Source organism: Drosophila ficusphila, unplaced genomic scaffold (assembly GCF_018152265.1).
Source record: "Drosophila ficusphila isolate 14025-0441.05 unplaced genomic scaffold, ASM1815226v1 contig_791, whole genome shotgun sequence".
NCBI lineage: Eukaryota > Metazoa > Arthropoda > Insecta > Diptera > Drosophilidae > Drosophila > Drosophila ficusphila.
Window position 1 is genome coordinate 6291682 of NW_025064737.1, and position 12198 is coordinate 6303879.

A 12198-nucleotide genomic window follows, 5' to 3' on the forward strand; every position below is an offset into this window, starting at 1 on the left:
TGCTAATTAAATTAAATGTTTCTTTTGTTTAACGTCTGCATTATGGTTTCAATTAGCAAACAGCACGTAACCAATTATACCTAATTAAACAAAATAAATAAAAGATAAATTAATGATAACCAAACAGTAATGAAGAATATCCTGGAGAGCATTTGATTGGAACATTCGGAACAAATTAGGGTTTTTCTTTGGCAATCAGAGGCACAAAACAAATGTAGGTCAATGCATCGAATGAAGAGCACAACAGTCGATGTGTCATTAGGAGCGCTAAATAAAGTGACTGAGACAATAAAGATTAAAATAGAAATCCGCAAGGAAGGCGAAGAACAATTTGTTCAAGCCCAATTGCAAAAGCTGATAACGTAAACTAATAACATTATGGCTTCCAAGCTATAAACTCTATTGGAAACAGCCAACTTTACCAAGCGCCACAGAAAATGCACACTCGATACGGCTAACTCAAACGAAAACTAATAACATAAAGAGCATTCAATGGCACCTATTGATCCATCAGCTGTTCGATAACATTTAATATTTAATGGCAAACAAACGGATAATGACTCAATTCGTTAAATATATGATTTACTTTATTTCATTTACAGTAAATAAGTAATGGACTTTAAAGAGGCTGAAGCTAGGGGAAAAATGCTCTAGAAACCAACTCGTTGAATAACTTTTTATTATTTGAGCAAATTCATTAAGAAAATTAACGCTTTCTAGTCTCCAAGTGGACAGGCAGTCGGCTCACTCCCTGGTTGACTATAGACCCTGTGCGACATTGGCGTCAGTTGCCATTTGATTCTCGGCCGATTGAGACGCGTGTGCTCCAAGAAGAAAATCGGGCTGGGACGTGCCAATTGGATAGCTGCCTTTTGTGAACGGATCCGTTGAAACCCGAACGGCGGGCATAACTTTTATTGTCGCTTAATTAATTTATATTAATTTGTATGCAATCAAATGAACAAACAGCAAAGAGACATCGCGAGTTAAAAATTGTATCGTGAGTGAAGACATAATTAACGGAAATATTTGGCTTTTTGTGATAGTGAATAAAGTAAATAAGCAGTTTGCGCTGGATAAAGATCGGTTAATCTTTGAATAAAAAAGTTATTATCTAACATATACCAAAATAACCATTTTTATCCAACAGTTATTAAACGACTTATGAATTTAAAATAAGCAATACACTTAATCATACACTTGTCAAAAACTCGAGTAATCCATTAAGTTGATGCGGGATACTCCCAGGTGCAAGTTGTTCTGCTCTATTAGCAATTATTAATTTGCATTTGGCTCCGAAACATGTCGTTCAACTATAAGCTCGACCTACCGCCACTGTCATTGCCTAGATGTGTCTCAAGTATCGAATAGGAAATTGAAATATTTGCCGGCAAGACCAGTTTTCTACAATTAGCACTGCCTGAAAAATTAGAAATTAAAATATTTGCGATACCAATAGGTGGACAGACGGAATTGTTGGTAGGTGGGACTACTTGTCGGCCAGACAATTGCGAATTATCACCTGTGAAATTAAAGCATAAAGAGTCTATCAATACAGACTATCTGGCAAAGAGCCGATAAGCGAATCTGTAACGAATTACCAACTAAATCTTATGACGGCTAATCTTTCGCCATATTTGCACTCGAAAAATAAGGGCTCACAATCAGATAACGAAGTGCTATTTATTATCTACCCCTAATCAACCTCTTTCTGGCTTATCGATGACAGTCGTGATTTTTGATATGATATCATATCACTGAAGGTATTAAACAAACAAGAGCTTTGTAGTTGAGCAAACTTAGGGATTAGCTAATTAACTTATGAATGAAATTAACACAAATTACAATTCTTGCAATTGTTGCAAATTGAAAGACCACTTGATTTATGGTAAAGAAAAGTTATTACAAGAAATTCTTCAGTTTGTACCCAAATAGAAAGATAAACGTGATTGTTTTTTCCACTTGCTAATTAAGTAGATAAAGTAAAAGAAATTCTGCTAATTAAAAATAGGTTTAAATTTGTTTCATATGATTACTTATGACATTCACATGTCGAAGTTATAGTGAAAGTCAATCAAATCAATAGCAACCGCAGATATTTCAGGAATCTAGAGCGATATTCAATGCCGAGTGATTTCAGCTGTAAATCGCTTTTAATTTATATCAATTGGGAGGGAAGTTATATGAGGCAATAGCGAGGGGTATTGAAATAAGAGAAATAAAAGCAAATAAATAAATGGAAAGTCATCACAAATGTGTTCCACTTGCTCATCGTTTGCAGAATGTTCCACTAGAGAGAAGTCACTGGAGAAATGGTCAGTCCTTCGCCCGTCCGAAGTGGAGGATATACCCTACCCCACATAATCCCCAATGAGATGGAGAATGATCTGGACAAGCGGGTGGCTACACCACCACCTCCATCAGCTCCTCCTGCACCTGCGAGTTCCGATGTCATTGCAGATGTGGTGGGCGACTTCGGCATCTGGCAGCTGAGAACCATCCTGATCATCTTTCTGTGCAAGATCCCCGCTGCCTGGTTCATGGCCTGCATCATATTCACTGGACCGGAATTGTATCCCGGCTCGGAGTTCATCTGCGACACTAGCTATCTAACGAGCAGTAGCAACTCCAGCTACAGTGTTTCCGATAACCAGTGCTATGTCCTGGAGGATTCCACTGGCATCCGCAGCGAGTGCGAACAGTTTACTTACTTTTCCAGTTTCGACTCCTTGATCATGCAGTTTAACCTGGTTTGTTTGCGAGATATCTTTGTGGCCTGGACGCAGTACTGGCATCTGTTTGGAGTCCTTGTCGGTGGTGTGGTAGGCACCAAGATGATGCTGGGGATCAGTCCGAGGAGCACTTACTGCGTGGGCGCCGTTGCCCAGATAGTTTGCGGGGTGGTAACTGGCTACGCCAGGGATTTCAGTCTACATTGCGCTTTCCGCTGCCTCTCCGCTGTCTGTTGTGCAATTATGTTTACAGCTGGTCAGGCTATATGTAAGTTAATCCAGGATAAACAGGAATATAAGTACAACAATATCTTATCTTTTAGTTGCCGACATAACGGCGGGAATGCATCGAGTGGGTGCCATTATCCTGTACGACACCTTCTGGTCCATCGGAGTGATCCTGCTGCCCGGTCTTTCCTCCTTCTTCAACAGTTGGTCGCTGATCTATGTGGGGATCACATTCCCCACCGTCATGTTGATAGCGTTGCTCTACTGGACACCGGACTCCCCACGCTGGCTACTCCGACATGCCGTGGATCGCTACTCCATCGACAACGTGGAGGAGATCGTGCGTGAAGGAGCAGCTATCAATGATCGCACCTTCAAGATTCCCCCGGATTTCCGCCAGCAGCTGGAGCAACTCAGTGAGCGGTTGAAGAACCAGCCTGCACCTGCTCCTTGGCGGGATTTGTGGAAGGGAAAGCGGGCCAAGACGCACATGGTGGCCGCCCACTTGGCACTCGCCTTCTTCGTGATCAACTTCATGGGCATGCTGCTCAACATCAGGTCCTTCGGAAGGGACTATCTGGTCCCGAACACCATTGCCATGGGTGAGTTTACCATAAAACCAATTAATCAAGGCGTAAGATAATGAATTTATTTTAAACTACGCAACTTACCTAATACATCGAAAGAATTAGTTTGTTTTAAGAAAACATAGGAAAACGAGCAAAAAACAGACAATAAAATATAACTGAAAAATTTTGAGTTATTATGAGGTTTTGAGAGTTTTATGAATACGGAAAATAAATTTCCATTTATTTTTCAATTATTTTATTGACTCAAATTAAAATATTTTTCAAGCGATTCAACAACAACTTGTAAAGTAATATTTTATTGTAAGAGTTTTGTCTCTGTAGGGTTTGATATACAAATGTTTTCAACTTCTTCCGAAAGATATTAATATTCACATTATTCTAATTCTTTAGGATTTTCGGAGATCATTGGCTGCTTCTTGGCTCTTCACTTTGCACTCAAGCACAACAAGTGGAAATGGCAATGCGCAGGGGTCTTCAACATTTTGGCAGGAATTCTGGGATGCATGGGTTGGATCTTCACCAATGCAGACTCCAGTAAGTTAATCCTTACAACCATACTTACGTGATAACTAATTAATTTGGTTTTTCCCCAGTGGATGCGGATCTGAAAGTCAGCCTGTGGATGATCATCGCCACGATTCCCAAGGCGGCTGTCTCCTGTGCCCAATCGATGATCCTGGCCTGCATGAACGAGCTGATGCCGGCGAACAAGAAGCAGCTCTTCGTCTTCTCCGTAGTCACCTGGGCTCGAGTCTGGCTCCTTTCGGCTCCGTTCTTCAATGTCCTGAAAAAGATCGATACGGCCATGTCCTTGACCTCCTACTGTGTATTCAGCATTCTGGGAGGCATCTGCACCAGCCTTCTTCTCACCCCCAGATTGAGCGTTTCCCCGGTTGTCCCGCAAGTGGAACCAAGTGACAAGAAGGAGCAGTCACCACTGAATGCTCCAGTTTGGACCGTCGAATCCGATGTGAACAATACTCGACTGTAGGCAGAAGGAGTTGCTGAGTTTGCCAATTAATAGTCTTTCTTAAGACCTCTAATTAAAAATTCTTCTGTGATTATCTTAAGTAAAATGTTATTTTAAATGCTTAACGTTTCTCTACAAAATATATTTTTTGACTCTTAAGCAAATGTTTTAAGGGGGCTGTACATTAAGGGTTTCCAAATCCAACTAAATACAATGATCTATTTAACACACCTAGTCAAACTTATGATTCAATTTTTAAAAATTTTGTATATCTAGGTACTTATTGATTAGACCTTTGACTAAAACAATGTATAGACAAGCATCATGTAAAATACTGAGTGCAGGAATATCCAGAACCAGAAGATCCTGTAAGATCAATAAATTGTTTTCGATAAGAACAATTTTAAGTGTCTCATGTTTAAGGCTTTGCTTTAAAAAGTGCTTTTATAAAATTTTTATATCATATTATTATTTTTAATAATATTTTATGACTTACCTGGTCACCAAAAATTTATTTGAGTCAACAGTGAACTTTTCGCGGTGCAGGTACTTGTTTATACCGATCATGTGGCGTCGAACATAGTCATCGTAGTCCAACTCCTCCAGATTCCAATACAGAGTGGGGTAGGTGCCATTATCAATCATTTCCTTGAAATAAAATCGACTTCTGTTCTTAAAGATCCACTCGTTCAGCGAGAAAAAGCTTCCTAAAAACATATCATTATGAATTTAAACTCTATAATGAACTATATTGTAATTACCCGCTAGACATGCCTGTCTAAACTTCTTGGCAATGGGTGTGACCAATCGCTTCTTCTGGGCCAACAAAAGGGTTTGCAGATCCATTAGCAAAGCGGGCACAAAGTGAAGAAGCCACACTGCCAACTCATGTTTAATAGCACTGCATCTGTACTTGAAGTTGGGAAACATAATCATCCGCCGTGTGGGATAAATGCGGGACCACTTCATGGTGAGTTTTCCCAGTCGTTGCCAGGTGATGGGATTGGTCACTCCCGAGGTGGCGTTACAGATGCTTAAACTAAACAAGAGGTTATGCAGATTAAATAAATAATTAGTTCTTATCAACTCACCTTCCTAGCTTCGCCTTACTGACCATCATTATCATTGCGTTAACCACAAAGTCCACTGGGATAATGTCGCAAATCAGATCTTTATCCCCCAGAATGCTGCTGATTCCCCCCTTGCCGATCTCCATCATTATACCGCTGATCGCCTGGATGTTGTCAATCCATCCAGGATAAGGTTCTCTATACGCAGCAGTGACTATCGAAGGTCTCACGATCACAATGGGAATCACATCTCGATAGGCATTGACAATCTGCTCGGCAATGGATTTGGTGAAGGTGTAGGTGTTCACATGCGGACCTTTTATATAGTCGGCCATGCGATTGAGATAGTCATCGGGTATTTTCTGGGTGGCAGCAAGGAACTGACGCCAATCCACCGGAGGCATGGTGGGATACACTTGCTCATCCACATACTTGCGACCAGGATTGCAGTAAGCCGTCGAAACGTACAGAAAACTCTAAAAGATTAAAGGTTAATAAAGTGAGTAGAAAAGAGTTAGCTTTATAAAACATACCCTTAATTGTTTCATTTCTCTGCAAAGCTCTAGAAGATTGTAGGTGGCCTGGGAGTTCACTCGAGCAGACACCTTCAGACACTCATTGAAACGCACCTGAAAACAAAACCTCCCAAATCAGTAAAAAGCTATAAGGCTTCCCTACTCAAACTCACCGTTGCTGCACTGTGAAAAATAATATTCACTTCGGCACATAAAACAGCTCTGTCGCATTCATTTAAACCTGTTGATGGAAAACTCTAGTACAAACATGAGGTTTCACTGGAGTTTCTCTCGAACCTTACCAAAGTTGTCATCCTCAATGTTGCCGGAGAAGTGAAAGATTTTCTTTAGTCTCTCAGGATAATCTGTTCTCAGTCGCTCAAAGATAGGATTCTGAAGGAATCCCCGGAAGCGCTCCTCCACTGTGACCCCTCCTTTGGGTCGAATCAGCATATAGATTCGTTTTATCTGCGGAAAACTCCAGAGAAGCTTTTCCAGCAGCGTTTTGCCCACAAAGCCAGTGGCTCCTACCAATTTTATTGATATTTAATGGGTTTCTTTTTGGATAACTCTTAATGATTACCCGTTATGAACACCACAGCATACTGGTAAATATCCGTCTGGTACTCCACAGTTTTCAGCTTAGCGTTGTCCATGTTGTGGCCACTTTGAAGCCACAATTGCTACTGATCTGGTGTAAACGGTGGGCTACTCACTTTCCACCAGTGAACAACTGGCTTTGCAAAAGAAATGCCTTGGTCCTCCCGAAACAAGTTTTTCATGAAAATGCAAGTGGAAAATGCAATTGACCAACGAAAGTAGCAACTCAGACGTAACATTCGAGCACAAACACATTACATCATACACAAATGGATGTGGATATGGACAAGGCTGGGTCTTTGGTTCATGATCAACATTCGAGTTCGTTCAAGAAATGGCGAACTCATTCTGCAGGTTCACAATGCAGGTTAATAGTTTTAGGATTTTCAAAAAATACATTTTCTTTGGGACTAAAAACAAAGATATCTATTAAACGGAGACACTAATTTGGTGATTAAGTTTATTTCTAATAATAATAATATGCTCTGAAAATACTATTTAACTAAAATAAATGTTAACATTTGATTCAAGTTGATTATAGGATAGTTTACATAATCTAATCACTATTTTATTAATTTTATGAGTACTTGGAAATATAATTTAACATTGAGGCCTACATGCACATAAATTATTAAGTTAAGCCTTTTAACGCCCAAGGAATTTTCCCACCCAAAAATAGAACTTGGATTTGTAGCTTTCCATCAGACAAGCGATAAGAGTTAAATGATAAGGTTATGTTTAAGAGAGATAAAGTTATGTTGTATTACTTTTTTTAAAGCAATATAACAATGAAATAACTTAGTTAATTTACACGAAAAGTGTACTATTCCTTAGAGCTGTTAATTAACAATATTGCTTTAATTGGTTCCACTAACAATAATAAAGTTTTAAAATTGAAAACTAAAGGAACTGTAAGATGAATGTCTGGGTACATATTAAATAATACTTGGCGAGGTCATAAAATTGGCTAAAGGAAATTTCCCACCTTCAGCTACTCTTCAGATTCGCAGCTTTCGAAGAAAGACACATTCCGATGTTGTTTACCCGCTCAATTGATTAGCTTCAATCATGTCAAGTGCCTGCCCCCGAAAATGTATCTCCAATCCGAGCGGATGAACAACAAAAATAGATCGCATCTTCTGGGTTAATGTTTGCACATTCAGTTAGTAACTGTGATCCGCTTATTTGGAGTGATTTGATTAGCGACGACATCGTAGGCAGGCACCGCGGAGCTGAGCCCTCGAGTTTACCTGGCCAGGTGAGGTGCTAAGCGAAGTCGCAGTCATGCTGGTGGCCTGGCACTCCCGAGACGTGCTTACTAAATTTACCCACTAACCAAGGATGAAGGAGGAAGGAATGTTTCAAGGATGGACCCCAAACATCCGCCGGCACTCGCCAATGCCTTTGGACTTGGGCCACCTCACGCACATCTTCACCTGCAGCGATCCGAAGGCCATCGAAGTGCCTCCCTACAATGCATTACCCAAAACAAAAACTATTTCCCACGATAAAGAGGATAAAGAGGAGGATGTGATCACCCGCATCCTGGGCGACTTTGGATCATGGCAGCTGCGCTCGCTGCTCATCCTGTTCCTCTGCAAGATCCCCGCCGCCTGGTTCATGGCCTGCATCCTGTTCACAGCTCCCGATCTTTATCCCGAGGAGGAGTACACCTGCGACACGAGTGCCTTCGGTCCGGCGGACAACTCCACTGTATCGCTGGACCAGTGCTATGTGATGGTCTACTATGGCGACTCTGGTTATGCCATGCGCCAGTGCAGGAAGTTCCTCTACACCACGGGCTTCCACTCCCTGACCATGGAGTTCGATCTGGTCTGCCTGTGCGACTTCTTTGTGGCCTGGTCGCAGTACTGGCACCTCTTCGGATTGCTCATCGGCGGAGTGGCGGCCTCGAAGTTGATGCGTGTTTTGAGTCCGAGGCAGATTTATGGAACAGGCATCTGGTGCCTCTTGATGTGCAGCCTGCTGATGGGTTTGGTCAAGGATTTTAGTCTACACTGCGGACTCCGTTGTTTGGCAGCTGTTTCCTGCTGCTTCATGATCACCTCGGGACACTCTATTTGTAAGTTTATTATTAATAACTATTCGATGATTGTTGTTATATCATTATTTATTTCGCAGTTAGTGACATAACAGCAGGTAAATATCGCTTGGGAGCTCTCTTACTGTACGATTGCTTCTGGGCTCTTGGTCTGATCCTTCTCCCTGGACTGGCTCACGGTGCACCCAGTTGGCAGCACATATACATAGGTGTAACCCTCTCCCTCTTGGTGGTTGTCTTCCTGCTGCCCTGGACTCCTGACTCACCTCGCTGGCAACTGCAGCATACGAAGGATACCCAACTTGCAGTCGAGCGAACAGTGGGAATCCTACTGGAAGCAGCCCGCACCAATGGATCCCTCGATAAGGTGTCCAAGGAGTTGCCCCAACAGTTGGGTGAGCTGAGGGAGAGGCTGCTAGAACAAAAACCAACAGTGAGTTGGATGCACCTGTGGATGGGTCAGCGGAGGAGCAGCTTCCACTTGGTGGCCGTGCACATGGCACTGGCCACTTTTATGGTGGTGAACACTGGGTTGCTGCTCCACGTGCGATCCTTCGGCAGAGAGCACCTGGTGTCCAACACCCTGGCTATGGGACTGGCAGAGATGTCGGGATGTTTCCTGGCCCTGCACCTCACCTTCAACCAGAGCGAACGCAAGTGGCAGTGGGCAGGAGGATTTGCCATGGTGGTTGGGTGCATCGGTAGCATCTGCTTGCTCCTCGCCCAGCAGGATGTTCCGGAGGTTTATGGCCTCACGCTGGGTCTTCTGATGGCTTCGTTGCCCCAGGCAGCCGTCGCCTGTGCCCAGTCCATGATCCTGGCCTGCATGGGTGAGCTGGTGCCACCGGAGCAGCGCCACTGCCTCTCCTTCTCGGCCGCCACCTTTGCGAGGGTGTGGCAGCTCTCCGCCTCCTTTCTCACGCTCCTCCGGCAGGTTAACCCCGCCTTCTCGCTGTCCGCCTTCTGTCTGCTGGTCATCCTGGGCGGGATCTGCACAAGTTGCCTCTCCACTCCGAACAAGGAGCAGGAACAGGAACAGAAACAGGAGCTGGAAGGAGCCGCCGGGCACAGGAAGCCACAGCTAATAGCGTATACGTAATTACGTATACGCAGGGACTTAGTTGCTAAGCTAGTTTTAGTGTCCGTCAAGTATTCGCCATCAGTATTCGAATTTAGCTTGTTAGGCATTCGCTCCTCGCGAATCGAGAACTTATATTGGGTTGCATACTTTTGGGAATTATTCAAAAGCAACGCATCTACTGAAATTTGTAAAAATACAACCATTAATACACTTTACTTTACAAATTATGCCTAATGTTATTTCTTGTGCTTAAAAAAGATTAAACCTTAAAAAAAATTGAAGATCTCTGTCAGGTTTTCCAACAAACAATAATGGATGAAATATAGTTTTAGTTAAGAACTAAAAAGTTTTATAAAACTATTATGGTGACGACGATCTTTTTATTCTATTATTTAAAATATTAATCTTTAAATATGTATGTTCAATAACTGTGATCTTTTTAATGTACTGAATACATTTAATACCATTTCTTATTGTGTAATAAACATTTTTTAAGCACGAACGACATGTTTAAATAGCTTTTCACGCTTTCCCGAACCACTTCGCCAAACCCATTATTTATTACAGAAACTGAAACCACTTGGGACCAATGTTCCCCCACTAGACTCTCACCCTCATGGGCACATCCATCCACTAAGTTGACACACATACACGTGTAATACGTATAATAAGCACACATGCTGGGCTAAATATCCAAGCGCATTGCTCTACTAACAACATATTTCTATTTGCTTACCTGTCCCGCCCCCAAATTTTCCACCATTTCCACCCAGCCAAAGCGACAAGCAGAAATCGCAAATCAATAAAATAGAAACCATAAAATGGCCAGAAGCGGTGCCTTTGCAATTGGCCCCAAAATGAGTGTGTCATTCGCGAAGCAGCAGTTGGCGAGGAAGGACCGTCGGAGGAGCAGCCCAAGGACAAGTACCACCTAGGAAAATAGGTGGGACAAGCAACTGCTGGGATCTGGATGAAATGAAACCGAAGAAATCCGCCTTCGCCAATACATCCACTGGATACGGCAGAAACAAGCACAGCGGACACGGCAAAGGACACTCCCACGGCCAAGGACATTCCGGCAAGGATAAAGCCGACGGCAAGGCAAAGACCCGGGAGCCCAAGGACCAGAATGAACAGAAGGTGGAGGACAAGGATCTGAATTCCGGTTTCGGCGACTATCTTCGCACACCGGAGGGTCTGTAATTGGCTTTAAAAATATATTTTTCTATTATATTAAATGTCCTTTTGTTTAATTAGCATTTGAGATGATGAAATTGTTTGTCTTCGCCAATACTATTATGTTAATTGTGACTATGGCATGGCCGCATATCAAGGAGCAATTCTATATGATTAATCAGTGGATAGAAAGTTTCCGCGAAGAGCAGCAGCAGTGAAACCAGACAAAATAACTTTTAAATAATTCAAGTGGAGATCAAAATGGTGGGACCTTTTATGCAGGGCCTCTTTTTAATTGGCATCATCTACTGGTACTCCAAGGGCATGATGTCCATGATCAACGACTACTACAGAAGTGAGTTCCAGCGCAAGTTGGAAGTAGAGCCCTCAAAAGCCAAAGCAGAAGTCCCCATTAATGTGGATAACTTCATGGATTACGTCAGGGAGTTGGACCCCCCAGAAGAGGTTGCCAGGATCCCAACGGAAGGAGTTTCAGCTCCACCCCAAAGGAAACATAGCCAGACACTTTTACGATTTCTGGAAATCACCGGAACGCTACCACCTTTTGATGTTTGTCTCAAAACGAGCGACATAAGCTAGCTTAACTGATAAATATATTATAATGATTATATCAAGAGTATTTTGTACGACTTCGTAGAATAAAAAAATTGCCACAGATAGCTAAAAAAAATTATTTTAATTACCCTAAACTTAAGTTAAGAATAATACATACCAAAGCTCAAAGGGTTTTAACTTTAAATCCTTAATAAACACATCAAAGGTTTTTGGAGTTTCCAACTTTTTTATTTAAACTTTAGCAGAATATATTCATGTGTTTCCAACATCAGCTCACTTACTAACCTATTCACAAAACTGTATAAACATACTAATTTCTAGATGTACCATGGAATATATATGGATTTGGTCTGTCCTATGCATTATTGCACTTTCGTAAGTAAGCTCTCTTCCAATCTTAATCTGGTCATTGCTTGTTTTGTCTTTGAAGCAGCTTGTGAAAATATAGTTATAGGCAGATATGATTGAAACTGTTAGGTAGCTGATTTGGAAGTTATGCCTATATCATAGGTGCTGTCTACAAATCGTGTGTAATCAGGTATACTTTATATGGCACAATTTGTTAAGTTGTGAAGACTTTCCCAAAATCCGAATTTTT

General features: G+C 42.0%; 5 protein-coding genes across 7 annotated transcripts; 4 read left to right on the top strand and 1 right to left on the bottom strand.

Moving 5' to 3' along the window:
- The first annotated feature begins 800 nt into the window (after positions 1-800).
- Positions 801-4691, top strand: LOC108101123 (solute carrier family 22 member 13). Of its 3 annotated transcripts, none has more exons than XM_017205347.1 (5): positions 801-1106; positions 2282-3000; positions 3056-3562; positions 3941-4084; positions 4144-4691. In XM_017205347.1, the coding sequence occupies exons 2-5, from the start codon at positions 2313-2315 to the stop codon at positions 4539-4541; spliced, it is 1737 nt and encodes a 578-aa protein (XP_017060836.1). In that variant the 5' UTR covers positions 801-1106; positions 2282-2312; the 3' UTR covers positions 4542-4691. The 3 variants fall into 3 exon arrangements, with proteins under 3 accessions (XP_017060836.1, XP_017060833.1, XP_017060835.1); XM_017205344.1 differs by having other exon boundaries at positions 801-1054; XM_017205346.1 differs by having other exon boundaries at positions 801-1000.
- A 128-nt stretch (positions 4692-4819) lies between these two features.
- Positions 4820-6766, bottom strand: LOC108101014 (putative fatty acyl-CoA reductase CG5065). The gene is made up of 8 exons (XM_017205178.1): positions 6689-6766; positions 6408-6632; positions 6279-6346; positions 6124-6219; positions 5612-6066; positions 5282-5559; positions 5017-5227; positions 4820-4886 (listed from the first exon to the last, which is right to left on the bottom strand). Exons 1-8 carry the CDS (start codon positions 6759-6761, stop codon positions 4820-4822), a joined length of 1473 nt encoding a protein of 490 aa, XP_017060667.1. The 5' UTR covers positions 6762-6766.
- Positions 6767-8006: 1240 nt separating this feature from the next.
- LOC108101036 (solute carrier family 22 member 13) lies at positions 8007-10094 on the top strand. The gene is made up of 2 exons (XM_017205204.1): positions 8007-8788; positions 8848-10094. Exons 1-2 carry the CDS (start codon positions 8047-8049, stop codon positions 9864-9866), a joined length of 1761 nt encoding a protein of 586 aa, XP_017060693.1. The 5' UTR covers positions 8007-8046; the 3' UTR covers positions 9867-10094.
- A 638-nt stretch (positions 10095-10732) lies between these two features.
- Positions 10733-11242, top strand: LOC108101023. The gene is made up of 2 exons (XM_017205189.2): positions 10733-11043; positions 11106-11242. The coding sequence occupies exons 1-2, from the start codon at positions 10824-10826 to the stop codon at positions 11240-11242; spliced, it is 357 nt and encodes a 118-aa protein (XP_017060678.1). The 5' UTR covers positions 10733-10823.
- Positions 11243-11285: 43 nt separating this feature from the next.
- Positions 11286-11808, top strand: LOC108101024. The gene has a single exon (XM_017205190.2). It carries the CDS (start codon positions 11286-11288, stop codon positions 11622-11624), a length of 339 nt encoding a protein of 112 aa, XP_017060679.1. The 3' UTR covers positions 11625-11808.
- Positions 11809-12198: the final 390 nt, after the last annotated feature.